Source organism: Panthera onca, chromosome C2 (genome assembly GCF_046562875.1).
Source record: "Panthera onca isolate mPanOnc1 chromosome C2, mPanOnc1 haplotype 2, whole genome shotgun sequence".
NCBI lineage: Eukaryota > Metazoa > Chordata > Mammalia > Carnivora > Felidae > Panthera > Panthera onca.
The window spans coordinates 1,314,786-1,333,808 of record NC_138347.1 but is presented as its reverse complement, the minus strand read 5'-3'; the positions used below and the strand labels follow the sequence as shown (position 1 = coordinate 1,333,808).

Here is a 19,023-nt window from a genome sequence, read left to right as displayed (position 1 = left end):
GTTCCGTGGCAATAAACGTCTTTGTTCAAATCGCCCGCCTCCCCGCATAAACGCCTGTTGACACGCTGCGTGTCTCGTGACCTTGCCTCGTTTGGAGCCGGGACCCCACGTGCAGCCGCGGGCAGCGGCGGGAGGCGGCTTCCTTCGGAACGGGGGCGCGGGCGGGCCTCGAGCACTGGGGACCGGGGAGAAGCAGCCAGGACTCGGGGCAGCGGCGGGTCACTCGGTTCCGGGCCCGCATCCCACTGCACGCCGTGTTTGTCCCCGCCTAACCGCCGCCAGCCCAGCACCCGGGTCCGACCCGGCGCCCCGCGACCCCGCACCCCGCCGGGTCCCGGCTCCTCCCCTGCAGGTCCCCGCGCCCCCGGCCCCGCCCCGCCGGGTCCCCGCTCCTCCCCTGCCCGTCACGCCGCCCCCAGCCGCCCATGGCTCCGCCCCACTAGGTCCCCGCCTCGTCCTAGCCGGTCCCCCGCGCCCCGCCCCGCCGCTGCCGGTCCCGGCGCCCCCGGCCCACCGCCCCGCCCCGCCCCGCCCCTGTCCGTCCCCTGCGGCCGGAGCGCGGCTGGCCGAGGGCGCACCGCTGCGGAGCCCGCAGCATCCGCGGCGCTGACGGTCCGGCCGGCCGAGCATGGCGCCGAGGTGCGGGGCGCGCAGGGGCAGCGGGGCGCGCGGGCGGGCGGTGGACGCGCGCGGCGCCCTAACCTGTGACCTGTGGCCTGTCGCCCGCAGGTGGCCCTGGCTGCGGCCGCGGCCGCGGAGCCTCCTGGATGTGCTCGCACCCCTGGTCCTGCTGCTCGGGGTCCGCGCGGCCTCCGCGGACCCAGGTAAGACCCGGGGGCAGCGGGGGGAGGGGGGACGCGAAGGTTGGTTCCCCGGACCGGTCCCCCGCCAGCCGCGCTTCGTGCGAGTCTCCGGCCGGTCCAGGCGGCGGCGGCCTCACTCCCAGCGCATCTCGGCTTGGTTCCCGGGAGGCCGCCCGGCTCCTCCCACGCGCGCAGGTGGCGGGCGGGGGGCGAGCGGAGGGGGACGGGGTCAGGCCGAGGCCGTGTGTCCCGAGTGTCCTGCGTCGGCCATTCATTCCTGGGCGGCGCGCCGCGGGGCCGAGACCGGGCTGGGCCGAGGGCAGTGCGGACCGTCCGGTCCCCGAGTCCCTGGCATCCCGATCAAACTTGGCGACTCCGCCGGGAGGTTGGCGCGCTTGGCGGACCGCGCTGCCGGCCGAGGGCCAACGAGGGGCCCGGGCCGTGGTCGCGGTGGCGGCCGGTCCACGCGCACGGGCTCCGGAGACGCAGGTCAGCAGCCGCCGGCCCGCCGGGCCTGTGTCACCGTCACCAGGCTCGTCCCTCCCGGCGCCAGCACGGCCGCAGTGGGTCGCGCCCCCGGGCCTGGGAGTGACCGCGCGGGCTCCGGCAGGTCTCTGGGGCAGGCGCTGCAGAGCCGAGCGCCGCCGTCGTCGGTTTCCAACCTGTTGAGGCGAAACTTGCCCGGATTTCCCAGGGCCAGCCTTTGTGCGCCGCCGGGGCCGCCAGGCCTCTGTCCCCGCGCCCGCCAGGGTGTCGGGTTGCGCGCGGTCCCCTTTGATGCGGCCGGGCGCCAGCGCCGGCCGCGGCCGGGAACAATGCTCAGAAGCCCGGGGTTTGGCCGGCACCCGCGGCTTTTCCCGCGTGGGCCGCAGCCCGTGCGCGGGGACGCTGTTCCAGCCGCCCTCAGACCGCCTGTGCCGCCAGCTCCGGGACCCCGGCCCCTGCCACGCGGTCGGCCAGGTCGTCTTCCCAACTGGCCCAACAAAGGCCGGGAGGAGGTGGCGCGGGAGGAAGGGGGGAGCCCCCCACCCCGAGAGAGCCCGGCGTTTTGTCACAGGTGGAAGTGGAATGCCGCGCGTGCCGCCCTCTTCTCCAGGTCAGAAGGAAAGTGGGAGAATGTTGACTGCGATCACGGGGCAGCAACACACCTGCTGGCCGCAGCTGGCCAGGAAGGAGGGTCGGGCCTGGAGAGAGAGGAAGATAATAGTTTGTTTCATTGTTTCCAGTTGGTGGAGTCACCAGGTTACACAGCAGCAGAGACCTTTTTTAAAAAGTAACCGCTCATGACTAGCTCTGCAGGGAGCACCTGTTTGTTCCCCAGCTGGGTTAACTCTGGCTTAACTCCCTATCCTTTTAGGGGACAAGTTTGTCTCCACACCCCTTCCTGTCCCCGGTTCTTACCAACCACCCTCCTGGCTTCAGGGGCCGTCCCCTGGGCTGCACCGTGTGCGCACAGGGACCAGACCAGGGCCGCAAGTGCTGGAATTTGTAAGCCTGGCGCCTCTTCTATAATCTGACCCTGGAGTTCCCAGCCCCCAGTCGATGAAACTTTGTAATCAAGGGAAGGAAATCCAGGCTGCTGGCTGTTGGCTGTAGAGTAGAAACAATATAATGTTATGTCAGTAAGCTTTGGGGAGCTGCGATCTTGAGCTCTCAGGGTGGGGTGTAAGGTGGACTTGGGGGTTCTGAGGGTAGTGACGGTGGGGAACCTGCTTAGCCTTCTGCCCGCTACTGTGGCTGCAGTGAGGTCGCCACAGTCTCAGATCCTCTGGGGAGGAAGGAAGACCGCTGATGGAGCTCAGCCTTTTCTCACTCTGGAGGTTAAAGCAGGAAGCCGGCTCAGCGGGAACGCGGGTTCCTCCCGGCTGGGACTAAGTCCCCTTGAAATGGGATAATAATCGCCCCCTCTGGGTGTTACTGGAGAAGAGCTAATGTGTGTGAAATCCTAATTTAGCAGAGGCTCGATTTCTTCTAGAAACCCTTTAAAATCATCCTTGGGAATTAAAGGTTGAGGCCCGGTTTGCTGATTCGCACATTTTTTTCTGACCAAAAATGATGCATTTTTCCATGTCTCTGCTGCACCTGACCCCTCCCTCCCAGAGGAGAGCCTCCGGCTGTTTTGTCTAAGGGTTGGTCGTGATTCTGATGCTGTTAAATGGTTTGTGCATCCCCCCGTAACTACAAACCTGGTGGCACTGTGGGCCGAGCCATCTGTGACCCCGGAGCTCAGTGCTGCCAGCAGGCCTGCTCTCCTGGTGGGGGAAGGGGGCGGGGGGGGGGTGTTGTGGACTCACATGGGCCGGATGGCTGTGGACGTTCGGAAGTGTTTGTGAGTCACGAGTCGGGGCTGTGGACAAGGACCGAGTGTGGCAGGCGTTCGCAGGGTCTCCAGGACCCTGGTCTCCATCCATGCCTGTTGTCTCTGGCCTTGGCATCTGGCTATGTCAGACGTCGCCCTGCCCTCAGCCCATGGGTCCCACCACTTGGGCTCGCACACAAAGCTCACGGTCCCTCGGTGGCCCTACAAGGGGCCTGGGTTTGAAGAAGACACGGCCGACACCCTGTGGGCCCCAGGGTCTTTGAGCGTCCATCATCCTGAGGGCACAGTACCTCACACGGTAACCATTGGGCCCAAGCAGGTGGGAAATGCTCGGCCCAGAGCAGCCTGTATTTAGGGCCTGGTCCTCTCATCTGCCGGGGAGTCTTCAGGGTTCAGGTGCGGGACTTCATAAGATAGTTTTGAATTTCCGCAGAACTCGTTTTTCAGGGTACTCCTGTTTTCCTTTAAAAGAAGGAGGAGAGGGGAAAGTCCTGTGCAAGAAAACCTAGAAGGAGTGACACTGACCCCACCCGGAGGGAGGGCGCCCGAGAGCCCTGCCCCCCTCGCTTCACCTTAGAGAAGGTGCTTACACGTCAGGGTGCATGCATGCATGCACAAATGCGTGTGCACACGTGTGCATACACACACGGACGCTTGTGCATGTATCACAAACACATGCGCACACATACACTCACGCGCACATGCATGTACGCAGGCACACACACCCCACACTCGCACACGTGCGTGTGCACACGCGTGCGTGCACACACTAGTGCTCTAGTTCCTCCCGAAGTGTTGAAAAGGCTTGGTTCTCTGGGCCACTGGGGGAGCTGGAGGGGCCCTGGGTGGGGTGTCCCGCCCCTCCGTGTCTGGGGTGAGCGCTGACGCTGCCCCCAGGACAGCCCCAGGGCCACAGAGGGCAGCCAGGCTGGGAGGGGCAGCTGCAGCCGTGTGTCGCCCAAGGGAGGAGTCTCGGTGACGCCCCTGTGCTCAGCGTCCACGCGGGGCCGCGCTGGCCTAGCTGCTTCTCTTCGGGAAGGTGCTGTCCACCCACCCCCCGAAGGCGATCCATTAGGTTCTCCACGCGGGGAGGTCAGGGCACGCTGGGACCCTGCGGGGCCTGGTGACGAACACGCACTGGGGACCCTAGGCCGCCCTGGTGCCTTCCAGCTGGTGAGGGGAGGAATGGGGCAAAACCCATCTCGTGGCGCGATGTCCAGTGAGCCTCCCCCTTTCTTGTGGCCTGAGGCCCGCTGGGAAGGGCTGGTCCACCGAGGGGTGGGGGCCAGGATGGGGGGGGGCCGCCAGCTCTCAGGGATCAGGTGAGGGTGTGGGTCGGCCTAGCTGCCCGCTGTGGTTGACAAGCGGCCCCAGCCCCGCTCTGCCTGCCGTGGGCCGGCCGCTGCCCGCAGCACAGGCCCATCGGCAGCTCCGGTCACCCATGTTAGCCCTGCTGTCGGCTCCCTGAGGCTCTGGGTCACCGTTGTGTGAGGGAGAGCCAGACCGGGTGCCCTGACACGGGGACCCCTCTCCAGGGAACCAGGCTCCAGGCTCCAGGCTCAGCCGATACAGTGGATGTCACAGGACCCGACACGGAAAACTCACAGAAACTCGATGCTGTCCTTGTGGGGGGGGGGGGGGGGGAACAGTGGGGAATTCAAAAGCCTGTTTGGTGTGCTTCTGAGATGATTCACTTTGGCGGCGATGGCTCCGAATGACTCCAGTGTGCTCTGAGCCTCCGTGGCCTCCCCTCCCGGTGGTTCAGGGCCTGGGACCAGCCCCGCGCCAGGCCCTCGGCCCCCGTGCCCCACCCCGCTCCACGCCTGGGGTCCCTCCCCTCACCTGTGCAGGAAGAGCTGCTCTTTCCAAGTGCCGTGAGTGCACGTGGTCGTGTTATAAACCGTCTTTAGGCCGCACACCACGTCCTCGCGCTGCACCGGGCCCTCTGCGTCCTGCCCCCCACACTGCCCGGCGTGTGCGGGGGGTGCGCAGAGGCTCAGCTGTGGCTGGACGAGGGGTGATGATCCGGACTGGGGGCTCTGGGCCCGGGCAGAGGGGCTGTCGGAAGGAGCTTTTGATCACAGAAGTGCTGAGTCAGATGACACGCGGGGTTGCAGGCCGGTCCTGCGCTCCGCCTGCCTCCCCAGCACGGCCTCCCTGGCTGCTTCGCGAGAGCCCCTGAAAGGAGAACCTGTTCGCAGGCGCGTACGTCGTTTTGGGATTTCGTGCCAGCACGCGGGGTCACTCTGGGCTGATTGATCCCCTGTGACCAGGGCAAGGCAGGGGCTCCCCGCACTGAGCTAGGTGGTGATGAGGCTTTAGGCCACGCCTGGTTTCTGGAGGACCAGGGCGCTTTGGGGTGGGGCACGGCACTGCCTGTGGGGTCAGGTTGACCTTCTCAGGGCGTTTCCTCGGATTGGACGTCGGGCCAGAGCCAGAGGCTGGGGGTGGGGGGGCACGTCAGGCCAGGAGATGGGATGAGATGTGGCATGGGACCTTGGTTGCTCCTCTGGTGGCAGGGCCTGGGTTTGAGCCACAGGACCCGTGTGCGGCGAGAGGTGTCCTTCTCTTTCAGGGTGACTTGGGCTGGCGTGAAGGCGGTGCGGGGAGGGCGCGGCTCAACAGCGGCTTCGCCCCTTGGCGCCTACCTGTGCAAAGCAAGTGTCGCCGTCCTGGGAACGTGAGCCGCGGGTTCGTCTGCTCGGGAGCGGGAGGCTGGCCGCACCTCTGCAGGGACCTGACCCAGGCGCCCCAGACCTCCAGGACAAAGGGAGACCTTTCTCCACATTTCCATTTATCCAACCAGGGACCTCACCTTGGAAGGAATCATGGATTCAGTGCCTGGTGGAGAGTGTGGTCCCCACCCTGTGCTGTTGGGAAGGGCAGGCAGAGGGCATGTGGGGAGAGGAGTAACGTTCCCAGATCCCTTGGCGGGCCCTCTGGGTGGCAGAGACCCAACCCGCCCAGTGGGCCGCTTCCCTGCTGAGGGTCTGGGGGCTGAGGGTGGAGGGTTGGCATCAGTGCGGGACCTCGGAAAGCTTACTTGCCTCTGGGTGGTCCAGGGCTGGGAGTCACTGGGTGCCAAGGCCTTGCTGGTCACTCTACTGGGTCCGTCCGGGTGAGCCCAGCCACCTAGCCTCTTGTCCATTCATCGAGTGACTTCCTCCCTCCCATGTGCATTTTTGAGCACCTTCTGTATGCAAGGCGCCCTGCCTGCCGAGAAAGACACGGAGGTTAGCCCCCAAGTGCCTCCCCAGCTGGGACCTCCATCCCGAGGCAGGAAGGAGCTTCGTTTAGCGCTCTGTGTTGTCACCTCGAGAGCTGGCCCGCGCTGGGGTTGAGTGCAGGGCTGAGTGCGGGGCTCTGTTGGGGCCGCGCGTGGGCCCCTGGGGACGGGGGGGGGGGGGCGGGGAGCATCCCTCCAGACGAGCGGCTGTCCGGCTCTGTGCACTGTCACTTTGAGAGTCTTGCTAATTTGACAAACGGGAAGAAGTCATGTCAGTGTCCCAGTCTGCGAGTTTTCAGTTGCTAGCGAGGTGGGCGGGCTGGTTGCCCCTGGTGTCCGTGCTCTGTGGTGCCCGGTCCCCTCGTCGCTTCCGTCTGCTTGCGCCGTCTGCTGCAGATGGGAGCACGTGGCACATTTCCTGCTTTGAGGTCGGCCCTAACTGGGGACGTGGTGTTTCTCGAGGCACGGGGTTATTTTTTCCCTAATTTTTATGGCCCGTTCTTCTAGTTGGACGGCACCGCTCGGGGACCACACCGGGCTCGTCCGTCCAGCAGGGATAGGAAAAGTAGTGAGGATTCTGTGGGCAAAGGTGTCCAAGGCCGTAACCAGTGCACGTGGGAGGGCCACGTGCTTCATGTGAGCCGGTGCTGTCTTTACTCTGCCTTCGTGGGCATGGACTTGGGGCTAGCTAGTCCTTGGAGAAAGCTATTACAGAGTCACTCAATCCTGGACTGTTGCAGCTGGCGGGTGGGAGGCCTGGCTGTCCACTTTGCCTTTGTGGGTGGGACCCCGTTTACGGCGATGGTTGAGAGCCCAGGCCCCAGGTGTTCATTGCAGCACTGACCCTGAGTGCTGTGTGACCTTGGACAGGTTACTCACCCTCTCTGTGCCTCTGGGTCTGATCTGGGACAGTGGGGAGGACAGTGGGGCTCTGTGGGGGTTAGTGGGACATTCCTTCATTGAGTGCACATCGCATGTCAGCTTTCCGGGATGTGTCTGATAACGCCTCGCTGGGCTCAGGGGACCGCGGTGGGGATGGCTTCCACCCGGAGGTCTGGAGGGGCCCGGAAGGAGGGACTGGTGTGCCTCGAGAGCAGGATGTGGTCTTGCGTTTCTTACTAGAAGGTGGGCCGTGTCTGCTGAAGTGATCGAGTCTATTAGAGTCTCCCACTCCCCCCCAGCCCTCCCAATGTGCCCGCCACGCCCACCCGCATGTCCCCTCCGAGGGCTCAGGGCCGCTGACCTGCCTCTGCTTGTCGGATCTTGTTACTGTGCTGCTGTATTTTGAAAAAATCCTCCTGCTGAGACAGTCTCTTGTTCCTTGTGAGCCAGTGAGCTTCCTGGACCAGGGCCCGTCTGTGCTTGTAAATCTGGACCAAGCCTGATGGAGTGCCGTCTGGGGAGCGGGCAGGGGAACGTTCAGCCCCTTCCTGTCTTGTCATCTCGGCCTGCACTCACCGCGCTCACCTTTGGGCCTCTCCCCTGCCCTGGGTCCCCAGGAAGGCGAAGTCCCCTCGGAAGTCACACACACACCGCTGCCTTTGCCCCAGGGCTGCCCTGTAGGCCCACCCCCCGGTTCGGACACCTGCAGGCCCCCTGGGAAATCCTCTAGGGGGGATTGGAGGCGGGCAGGTGCCCCCTGGAGCCAGCTGGGAGCTGGGAGGGGCTTTTTCTAACATAAATAATTGTTTCATCGGAACAGCTTCTCGCCACCCCAAGCAAGTCTGTGCCTGGTGCTGAACCGTTTCCGCCCCCCGAGCCTCTTGGCCTCTAGGAGGAGGAGGGACTCCTCTGAGTCCAGGTGCCCCCCAGGGCCCCAGGCCCTCCTGCCCTGCTGCAAGGTCCTGGCCGTGGCTTGGGTCCCTTCTCTGGGTCCGAGGCTAATCGTCGTCATGCTGTGGGGTCACGACACGCCCACTGTAGCAGACAATGGTGGCGGCGACCTCTGGTCGTCTTGGGCCCTGGCATTTCAGTCTTGTCTCCCCACGGTACTCGGGGGGACCCAGCTTGCTGCAGCCTGGATCTTCCTGTTTTCTGGCTAAAAGGAGCCTCCACCCCCAGGGCCAGGGCTGACTCAGAGTCCACGATGTTCCACATTCATAGCCTTGCGTTGTGAAAATAATTAGGAATGCCGCTGGAGGTTTGGAACCGGATGGAAGAAAGCACCATCCCAACACAGACTTACGTGTCATCATGGGGCAATCTGACATTTTAAACAGACTTGGGCCCCCCTCCCCGCGGCCCCGACCCCGGGCCAGGGAACAGCCCCGCCCGCCCGTGAGAGGACAGATGGCATTGTGGACACCTAACGTCCCCACATTTAAGACTCATTTATCTTCTGCTTCCCACGGCATACGTTGCCCAGCGAGTGACAGTCTCCGGAGACACCCATGTCCCGTCCGCAGAACGTGTGAACGCTGCCGTGCGTAGTGGGAAGGACCGTGTGGGTGTGTTAAGGCCCTCGACCGGGGGACATGGCTCTGGGGGGGCGGGGGCTATGCGTAACCCTAGTGTCCTGACGAGGACAGGGGAGGCAGGGTGGTGGGGGGCAGAGTCGGGACACAGGGCCGTGGAGGCAGAGCGGCGGTCGGAGGGAGGGGGCGGGGGAGGGACTGGGCACCACTGGCCACGCGGGCGGCCCAGGGGCCACGAGCCGAGGGGCGTGGGTGCCTCTGGAGGCTGGACAAGGCAGGAAGCGGACTCTGCTGGAGCCTCCGGAAGGGAGCCCGGTCGTGCTGACTTCTGACTGTTAAGAAGATATGCACGTGCTGTTCTGTCACCACAGCTTTGTCGCAACAGCTACAGGACACGGCACAGCCCGTCATTGGGTCACTGAAGGGGGTGGGATTGTGGTCATTGCAAAGGCCTCTCATCTGTAAAAAAGACCCTGATACGTTCAAGGCCTTGGTCCCCCACCTGTGCGGGGGGAGGGGGGGCCGGAATGCGCTTCCTGCCCCTCGGGCCCCCTGGGCGCGGGCTCCCTACAGAGACGCCCAAGGTGGCGGTCCTTCCTGCCTCAGGCCCCAGCACAACTCCCAGGTGCCCTGGGCAGAGCCAGGGCTGGACTCGGGGCAGAGGGCAGGGGGGCCGGGTCTCGTGGGGCCTGAGGACCCTCCCGCCCCAGCCCTGCTGTTGAAAGAAGGCTGTCCAGGTGTGTGCCAAGCAGGCTGGTAGCCCCTGCCTGCCGCTCCAGAGCCCCAGACCATCCAGACGCTGCTGCCTCGTTACCCAGAGCGCCCAGAGGCCTGGTGGGGGGCAGGCGCGGGCTGGCCGGGCTGCTTCGCTGAGGGAAAGGGCCACGCCGGCCACACCCTCGTGTCACCCCATCATTTGCTTGCGAGTACTGGGCGACGTTCCCCTGTTCTTTGGCCCGGTGGCCTTCTCTGGGAGCTCACACGGTGAGCAAATGTGGGGGGCGTCCAGGCAGGGAGAGCACCCCCCCAGGCCTGGCTCTGCATCCTGTGGGGAGGGGCTGGGGACTGCCGTACCCGCTGGCTCTCAGAAGTGGGGGGCCTCAGGTCGGGGGCAACCCGCGCTGGCCAGAGGATGGGGCCTCCTGGCCCAGCCTGCGGGGAGGGTGTGAAGTTCCTCCCAGGGCGGCCTTTCTTCATAAAATGGGAAGCCTGAGGCCCCAAGTCCGAGGTCCCTGGGGACTGGCGGCCACATTCGTCCCCTGCCGTCTGGTCCCAGCTTCCGACCTGTGCTCAGCGGCCTAAGGACTAGTTAAATTGGTTTTTGGTCCTAACTGGTTAGCAGACCCTCCCTTGTTGAACTCCGCAGCCCACACCCACCCAGTGGACTGGAGATGCACAGCAGCTGCCCCGGAAAAACCGTGTCTCGCCTCAGTTTCCCCGTGTTGCCCAGGCCCCTCGGCTGACGGGCGGCAGTCCTGTGCTCGTAAGTTGCACTGATTTGCGCCGCAGGGCTTACGGGTCCTTTCGGGCGCTCTCACTTCGGGGGTGTGGAGGCTCGTGTGACGTCTCCTTCACTCCGGCAGGAACACCCTGCCTCCTTGCCGTGCTTCCGGAAAGGGCTCTGGAATGAAAGGGAGCTTCTGTTCTCCTGGTTGGTCGCGCTCAGGACTGTGTGTGCGGGGGTCACTCACAAGTAGCCCCGAAACTCGGCGGGGCCACCCGCACCCAGCAGATTGTGATTTCTTCGCTCCCCGAGTCCGATCTTCTGGAACCCAGGCGGGACACAGACATTGGGGGGCGGGGTCCTCGGGAGACCCTCCTGCTGCACTCAGCTCCTTTCCTATTCACCCGGGACCCCACGTCTGTCTTCCTCCTGCCGGGGCTGTGCCCGTCCTGTGGCGGTGAGCCCCCGCTGCGTGCCCTGTGGGTCACGGGGCCGCCCTCCCTGCTTGGGCCTGTGGCTACAGGCGCCCTGCTGCGTGTGTCTGCCTGTCCGTGCGGAGTCGGGGTCCCACCGGGCCTGCCGCCCCCGTCCGCGCAGCCCCGCATGCTCCGTGCCCTCTCTCAGGGGTCGCGTCTGCCGCCTTGCCCCCAAAGCCTTCACTCCTGGCTCACCCAGGAGCCGCCCGTGTCCTGTCTGTCACGCTGGGCCGCGGGCGCCGCAGGTGGGCTCTGTGGAAGTGCTGACTGGCACCGGGAGAAGTCTCTGCAGGAGAGCAGGTGGAGGATGTGTGGCGGCCTCTGTCACAGCCCTGCCCGCGTCCCCACCGCGAGACGGCCCCGGCCCCGGCCGTGCTGCTCTGCTCCGGGAGCCCCCTCCATCACCCAGGAGGTTTCCCGGGAGCCGGGCAGGGCGTGCACGAGCGTGGCGTTCGTGTTGGTGACCCCGTCACGTAGTGGAAATCCACAGTGTGCTACGTAGATGAAGGAGGGGCCCAGGGGCACGGGCCGTCTGCCATGGTCTGTCCGTCCGCTTTCCTCGATGAAAAGGTCGGTGTGATGTGCGTACGAGAGCTGGCCGACGTGAGGCTTCACGGGACAAGGCCCCGGGGGGCCGGGTGTCCGGCCCTTTATGAGACTGTGGACCCCCCGGGCCGCGCCCAGGTCGGGCCTGCTCGGCACCATCAACTCCATGAGCGGCTGGACAGATGACCGTTGGGATCCCAAACGCTGGTTTGGGAGGATTTCCCACCGTCCCTCTGGCGGGTTGGGTGTCTGCCATCTGCCACGGAGGTGCGTTCTCTCTTGTCTTCTGTGAAGGATGGACGAGTCCACCAGGGTCCCCGAGCGTCCCCTCTCCTCTCGGAAGACGGGCGGGCCCTGTCCTGGGCTGTCCAAGCTGCGTTCAGGGCACACGCGGTCCGTCACTGAGTCTGGAACATGACAGAGGACAGAGCTCTGGTGCCTCGGGCTGGGGTCGGGGGCCCCGTGACGCAGTGGGGGATGGGACCAGCCCTTAGAGGCCTGTACCATGTCAGGAACCAGTGGCCGCCCCTGAAGTTTGGGGGGGCTCCGGCTTTCCCAGGCCACTGGGTGGAGCCTGTGAGGCTGGGGCCAACTGCCCACACGGCTGTTGGTGGCCCGGGCACAGGAGTTTCTGTCCTAGCCGACAGATGTCAGATCTGAGCCATTGGTAGTGTGGGTCATGCAAGGGGGGGGGGCCCTCCCAGAGCCCTCACCGGCCCGTGTTTGGGGGGCCCTGGTGGTTCTGACCACAGCATCTGTTGAGATGCTTCTGTGGGTGCAAAGAACCAAGAACCAGCTTCTGGAGAAAGATGGAGGTGGATGTACACGGAACGGTCCTGGGGCAGCCGCGTGCCGCCCCAGGCTCTCAGTGCACAGGGTCCCCGAGACCCCCGGGGGGCAGGAGACCGTGGCAGGGGCGGGGTGGACGCCGAGCACTGCCGGGTGCGTTCACGGGGCGGAGCGGGTCCCCGTGCCCGGCCCACAGGGACCACTTCCTGCGAGTGGGAGAGGCGGCCGGGTGCTCGACCTCTGGGTTCTTCCATTGCTAATGACGCGAGGGCCTCAGCTACCCCGTGCCCAGGGGCGGGTGGTGGATGGCCCTTGTGCCAAAGGAGTGTCCCCACAGGGTGCCGCGACAACTCCCTCCTTTCTTTCCTGTCTCAGCTCATGACGCCCGGCGATTTGGGTCCCAATTATATCTAGGAAGGAGGGGAAAGGTCGTGCTGCCTAGACACTAATCCTGCATGGTTTCGTTTCTACTCCTGCGAGTATCCCAGCAACAGGATTAGGGCTGGACGGGATGGCATTCCCCGGGGTCCGCTCCTGCTGCTCTCCGGAACCTTCTGGGGCCAGCGGTGGGGTATGGCATGGAGGGCCGTGTGGAGAAGACAAGCTCCCCTCAGGCTGGCCACCAGGGGACGGCGGTACAGGACTCGGGGAGAAGGGGCCACGGCTCCTGGGACCCCGGGGCTCGGGGAGCCTCAGCTGGAAGCTGGGCGTGGCCGCGTGCGGGCCCTGCTCGTGTGGCCTGGTTTCGGCCTGGCCACGCGCACGGTCCTGCCTTTCTCCTGGAAGAGCTGGAGGGGCTTCGATGATGGTCCGTCCCTGCTTCTCACCGGGTCCGCCCCTCACCGCGAGACTGACCTGTGCGGCTCCCCACCAGCCCCCAGCGGTGTCCACACTGGTTCCTACTCTGTACTGGGTTAGTCGGTACCTGTGCGTGTGAGGCTCAACCCCCTCCAAGCAGCTCGAGGACAGACGGACGGACAGACAGGCTCTGGGCAGGACTGGACTTTGTCCGGGGAAGCGTTCGCAGCCCTTGTGATCCGTCCTCACTGAAAGCTTACGTCATGTGCCTTGTGCTTAGTGCCCCTTGCAAAGGGACCCTGCTGTCCGAGTTCAAGCACGTGGACCAGGACCCTGGTGGAGTCACCATCTGTGCACCTGACCCCAGGACTTGATGGAGGCTGGGCCAGGAAGCAGGGCTGCTGAGTCGGTGCTGGTTGAGCCGCAGGACTGTCGTGTCGCGGGGCCGTGTGGTCCGTGGAAGGGGCGCAGGAGGGGGGGAGGCCCCACTGAACAGGGGATCCCCTGTCTGACAGCCATCTGTCTGGGGTCTCGGTGGGGTGAAGCACCTGCCACGCTCCCGTGTGTGCAGCCAGTGGGGGGGGGGGGGGTCTCGGCGGGGACGGGGGCAAGGTGGGACTGTGCTGTGCACGCACCCTCTCCACCCACCTTCCAGCCCTGAAGCGGTTGGGGGCGGCTCCGGCGCGCTGGGGGTTTGGAGCCATGGTCTGTGTCCGCCAGAGACCTTTGTTCCTTAGAGGTGGCGGTAATTTGTGGGTTGTAAATTTGGAAAGTGCCCAGGATGAGAAGCCAGAGTGTCCCGTGCTTGGCTGATCCTGCTGCCCGATGGGGAAACGTTCCCTGCTTCCCGTGGGCCTGGCAGGGTGCAACGGGGCTCACAGCCCGCAGGCTGCGTCTAGGCTCCAAGTGGCCTGGGGTGGGGGGCGGGGGGGCGTGTACCCATGAGGCCTTCCTTACGCAGAGACCCACGCTCCCGCCAGCTCCAGGAAGCAGGCTACAGGTCTTCTCGGCACGCCAGGCCCAGGGACCTGCTTTCGCAGGACGTAACAGACGTGCCGCGCAGGTAAACGTCTCCACAGGCCTCGGGGAGCGCCGTCCCGCTCGGGGTGACCGCGCCTCTGGAGTTTCTAAGCCTGTCACTGCCACATGCGTGGGGGTGTCTGCACCGAGCCCGCTGGTCACTCCATTTGTGCGGTCGCTTCCTCGGTTCCCGAGGCTCCTCCCGTTTAGGGGGAGGTGCCCCGTCCCTCCCACCCCAGCACGCTCGCACACCTGCCCCCCGCAGCCACACGTGTGCTCACACACGCTCACACAAGGTTCTGTCTCAGGGCACCGTGACCGCTCACGGGCTCCCTGCCCAGCCAGGTGCAGGTGCAGATGGCTGTCCTGTGGGGAGCCTCCCGGAGCCCGCTGGGCGCTTTCTAGAAGGTCTGAGAGGTCTTAGGTGTCTTACTGATGGCCCGCTGTCAGTGCGACTGTTTTCTCTCCCCCAGAGCAAACCCGATTTGGAAACCGGTCCCTGAACGTGGCGGGGTGAGGACGGCCGCTTTCGTCCCGGGGTCACCAGGCCCCTGAGCGCCCCTTGCTGGGTGATGGTGCCTGTGGGGGCTCCTGTCACCCCTGCTCCTCTGGGAACGTGCTCAGGGGACTTGAAGAGAAGGGCACGGGAGCCTCCAGCCTTGGGACCCCAGGGCCAGTCCCGCAGACGCCTGGACCACCTGCCTCTGCTGGGCTGGGAGGTGTGGACTTTCCACTTCCTTCAGCACAGTCGACCGCTCAGTCCCTGTCTCCGCAGGGTCGGCCCAGGTCAGCGCTGGCTGCCTCGTGGCACAGACGTCCCCTCCCCCGCCCCTCCGTGGCCCCTGAGTCACCCAGGTTAGGGCTGAGTTAATTATCCTGGGCTTGGTCAAACATTAACACGTCAGGCTGGACAGAGCACCCCCGCTTTCTGGAAGAATAACTTCGTCTTGGCCCAGGCCGCAGGAGGGTGCCTTCCTGCTGGCTCCACTGCCCGAGGTGGAGCCATCAGCCTGGGGCCATCTCGGGACCAGGCTCTGCGGGAGGCATTGTCCCCACGGGGCAGTGGCTCGCCATGCCCAGCTCCCCCAGGCGGTCCCGGTCGGCATTTTGTTTGGAACCTAAGGCAGAACAGTGTGAGCAAGGCTGGAGTAGACGAGGAGTGGGCTCCCTCCAGGTCTGCAGGTGGGGGGCCCGGCGGCCGGCGGCGAAGGGACCGAGACCAGGGACAGTGAGCAGCCACTGCCGGGCCCTGGAGGGACAGCCCCCTAGGGGCCGGGCGCCTGGTCTGACCTGTGCAGTGGCACAACTAGCCCCTTACAGACGTTCACAGGGCATCTGAAGAGCACCGTGCCCTGCTGTGTGGGGGGCCCTGGCGCCGTGGCCGGCCCCGTGGCAGGAGCGCATGCTGCCCCCCGAGGATGGTGCTCAGGCTGCGGGGCGGGCAAAGGGTCCCTCTCCCTGAGAGGCAGTAAGGCGGCTGGGGAGGGGGCGGGCTGCAGGTGAGCACAGCGTGGCCCGGCTCTGGCCTGTGTTAGCTGGGGGACCCCGGGGGAACGTCCTGGGGATGCCCCGGGGAGGCGGCGGCCCGGGGCCGGCCCAGAGCCAGCCTGGGGTCCCCTGCAGAGACTGTCCCCTCCCGTGAGGAGCGTGGCCTCTGCACCTTGAGCTGTGAGGACACGGGAGGTGACGGTGGCGGCGGTGAGCCCCGTCTCCAAGGCTGGCCTCCGACACGCGTGTTCCTGAATTCAGAGCATGGGGGATGTGGCCAGATTCGTGTCGTTTTTGCCTGCAGTTTGGAAGAACAGGTGCCACCCTCACCCAGCTCCCTTGGCCACTCCCTCTGGAAGGTTCTGCTGGGGCTGATGCCCACGGACACCGCTCGTCTCCCGTGGGTCTGTAGACCAGGTCTGACCCTGCCAAGGCTGTCCGTCCCCCTTCCTGCCTCATGACCGTCCATTCCGGTTGCTTCAGGCAGCACCAGGCTCCTCCAGGGGGTCTCGGAGAGGCCCAGGGTCGCTGGGGGCCTCCAGGTGGAGATCAGGTGCTGATCAGTTCGGCGCGTCTCTGGGGGGGTCACAGGGCAGGGGCTCCGGTAGCAGCTGTGTGCTCTCAAAAGCAGGGCAGGGGCTCCCTGCCGGATGAAGCAACGCCAGGGACACAAACCCGGAACCTTCCGCAGATGCCGGAGGCTGTGGTTGGAGGCTCTTGGCCTCACCGTCACTTGGGAAGAGTTTATGATGTGTCACCTCTGGCCCACACACCTTCATGTTGGGGTCTGCTGCCGGGTGTGTGGTCCTGTGTGGCCCTGTGACTTCGTGGGTCCTCAGCTGCACTTGCCCTGTCAGGCTGCTACAGCTTGCCAGCACCTCCTGAGCTTTGGTGCCTCCCGGAGAGAGGGGTGCCCTGGGAGGGACGGAGCCTGGCATGCGGCGTGGCACGCATGGGGCCGCTCACAGGGCTTCTGTTCCTGAAGCCTGAGGTCCCCGGGGCGTGTCCTCCTTCCGGCCTTTCCCGGGAAGGCACGAGCCGGGGACCCAGGCTTGGTGCCAGGACGGGAAGGGTGGATCCTGGAGGGCTCAGCCGGGGCGACCGTGGGGGCCGGTGGACCCCCATGCTCCCCAGACGACTGGACGAAGGGGACTAAGGGCTCTTCCTGCGCCCTGAAGGACGGAGCTGGGCCTCGATGTGAACTTGGTTCTGTTTGATTTTCACGCTAATGGCGTTGAGGACAGGAGCAGGTAGGGAGAGGGAGGAAAGCCGGCCGGCCGAGCATTCGAGGGTCCGGATTCAATGCTCAACTTAAATCTGTGTTCGCACATGCCCCCTGCGTGCAGGGCCGTCCTTCTATCCCTCACACGGTGCTTGCCGTCCCCACTGTCTTTGATACCTGGGAGAGCCGTCTCTGTGCAGGTGCGCCCAGGCGTGACCCGCGAACAGTTGTTTTCAGCCGCTTATCTTCAGCGGTGCTGGCCCGGCACCCGTGCTGCTTTCCAGGGTCAGGCCGTAGCTGAGCCCCTTGTGCAGGGACAGGATGGGCACCCCGGCTGGCTGAACACAGCCGCGAGCCACGGGGTCCACCCCCACGTAAGTGCTGGAGGCTGCCGTGGCTTTGGAGCAGGACCCAGGCTGTGTTTTCAGGTGAAGGGTGTCCGTGACCCTCGGGGGCTGGGGCACGGCATCGCCTCCTCTGCCCCGAGGCCGGCTGGCCGATCTGTGGACAACAGTTGAGGACCAGGTGGGCCGAGGCAGGGTCTGGGGGTGCCTGTTCCTCTGAAGAAAACCGTATAGAACCAGGCTCTTAGGGCCTACACAGGCCAGACCCAGCACCCACGCAGAGAGGGCAGTGGCTCTCGTTTTTACCCTACAGGCGCCCTGGGAACGGCGGGGGTGTCCACGGCGCCCTGCGGGAGGCCTCTGAGCACACCAGGGCTTTGCGACTTTGAGGACCGTGTCGGGAGCCAGGGCCCCCAGCCCCCGGTTTGTGCGGCCCCGTGCTTTGTCTGCTGGGCTTTGCTGGCCGGCCACCAGCTAGGTGCCTGTTGGTCAGGATCTGACATCCCGGATGCAAGGCCCAGCCTGGGACTCCCTGCTTCTGTCGCCCTCCTCCCCGGCGAAGAGCCCTCCCCTACCACCCCGCGGACACCGGACGCTCACTCGCAGGGCCTGCTGGTCCCGGGCTCCCTCAGGGGCTCGGGGCTCAGCTGGGGAGCCCTGCGGGGACTCGGGAATGTGCTGGGGAGGGAGCTGTCCTGACAGAGGTGAGGGGTGTGCCCAGCGGGTCTGAGAGAATAGGACACCCCCACTTTCACGGGCACCTCTTTACAAGGACCGAGCGTGTGCCTGTGGCACGTGCTGCGTGTTTTAAACCAGGGTTCCTCTGAGCGTTTGCAAGCCTACCAGGCACCCGGACCCCGTGGGGTTTCTGTGCCCTCCCTCATCTCTGCCTCCTTCTCACCGGGGCGTCCACATCAAAATGTCACATCCCCTGCCTGCTGCCTGCCCCCACATGTGCCCAACCTGCCCAGAGGGTCCCTGGGCCCCTCCCTGCCCGTGACCCCCACTCACTTCTGGGCGTGGACCCCAGGAGGCGGGTCAGGACCCCCCTCGCCCACCGGCAGCCCAGGAGGCTTTTCATCCCCCGGCCCGACTGCTCCCGTGGCCCCACCCGGGCTTGGCGAGATGGCGGAGCCCGTGGGCTGTGCACCGCCTCCTCCGGGCAGGCCCCCTCTTGCCCCTGGCCCATCCCGGCCCTGACCTCACCCGTCTGCCTGCGTGTCGGGACAGCCCATCCGAGCTGGCGGGAGGCTCCCGTGGGCCTGCCGAGGCTTCTGTGCTGCTGCGGGGCTGACTTACTCCCCAGCTGACAGCATTCCATTTGGCCCTCAGGATGCGGGCTTGCTTTCCTGGGACCTGAGCCTCCCGTGCGGGTGGTCGCCCGCAGTCCCACCGGGTACTGGGGTCGGATTTCTGTCGCCCAGCAGACAGTTCACTCTGATTTGGGGAGCACTCGGCCTGTGGCCGGGTACAGAGGGGGCGAGGCCGCAGGAATCCAAGGCCTCGGGATGTAGGCTCACACCTGGGCCATGAGCTCAGGTCTGACTAATGAGGCTCAGTGACTCACGGCCCCGGGGCCTCCCAGGCGAGGGCTGCTTCCCAGTACCGTGTTGGGAGCCCAGGACACCAGGTCTCTTGGTCGTGTTCACACCGCCTCCCCCACGTCCCCCACCCCGTCCCTCCTCGAGTGCCTCTGGGGGTACATTTCACCCCGTTGCACAAGGTCTGGGCAGTGGCCGTTGGGGCTTGGGGAGCAGGTAGGGGTGAGGTCATGTGCCTTGCATGGGCCATGTGATGGGTCAGCCTCCGCGAAAATGGCAGGACAGCCTGTGACGAAGGCAGGCTGACCTTGGTGCCCCGGGCACTGGTCGTGGCCAGCGAGCATGGCCCGGGACAGGGATGGAGGTCAGGAGACTCTACAACACAAGGTGGGCCTTGTGGGTCATGTGCTGTAAATTCTGTAGGCCGGGGAGCAAAAGAATCCCTTAACGTTTTTTATTGGGGTAAAATGCACATAGCCCAAAACTAACCGTTTTATTTGTATCTTTTAAAGTTTATTTATTGAGAGAGAGGGAGAGAATGAGCAAGGGAGGGGCAGAGAGAGAGAAAGAGAGAGAGAGAGAGAGAGAGAGA

General features: G+C 65.3%; 1 protein-coding gene across 1 annotated transcript in view; it reads left to right on the top strand.

The window, feature by feature from the left end:
- Nucleotides 1-511: 511 nt before the first annotated feature.
- COL18A1 (collagen type XVIII alpha 1 chain) overlaps nucleotides 512-19,023 on the top strand; it is a 91,232-nt gene continuing 72,720 nt past the window's right edge. Inside the window, exons 1-2 of the mRNA XM_078452654.2 lie at nucleotides 512-639; nucleotides 730-824. Coding sequence (XP_078308780.2) covers nucleotides 629-639; nucleotides 730-824 — 106 coding nt within the window. The 5' untranslated portion in view covers nucleotides 512-628. The remainder of the gene's footprint in view (nucleotides 640-729; nucleotides 825-19,023) is intronic.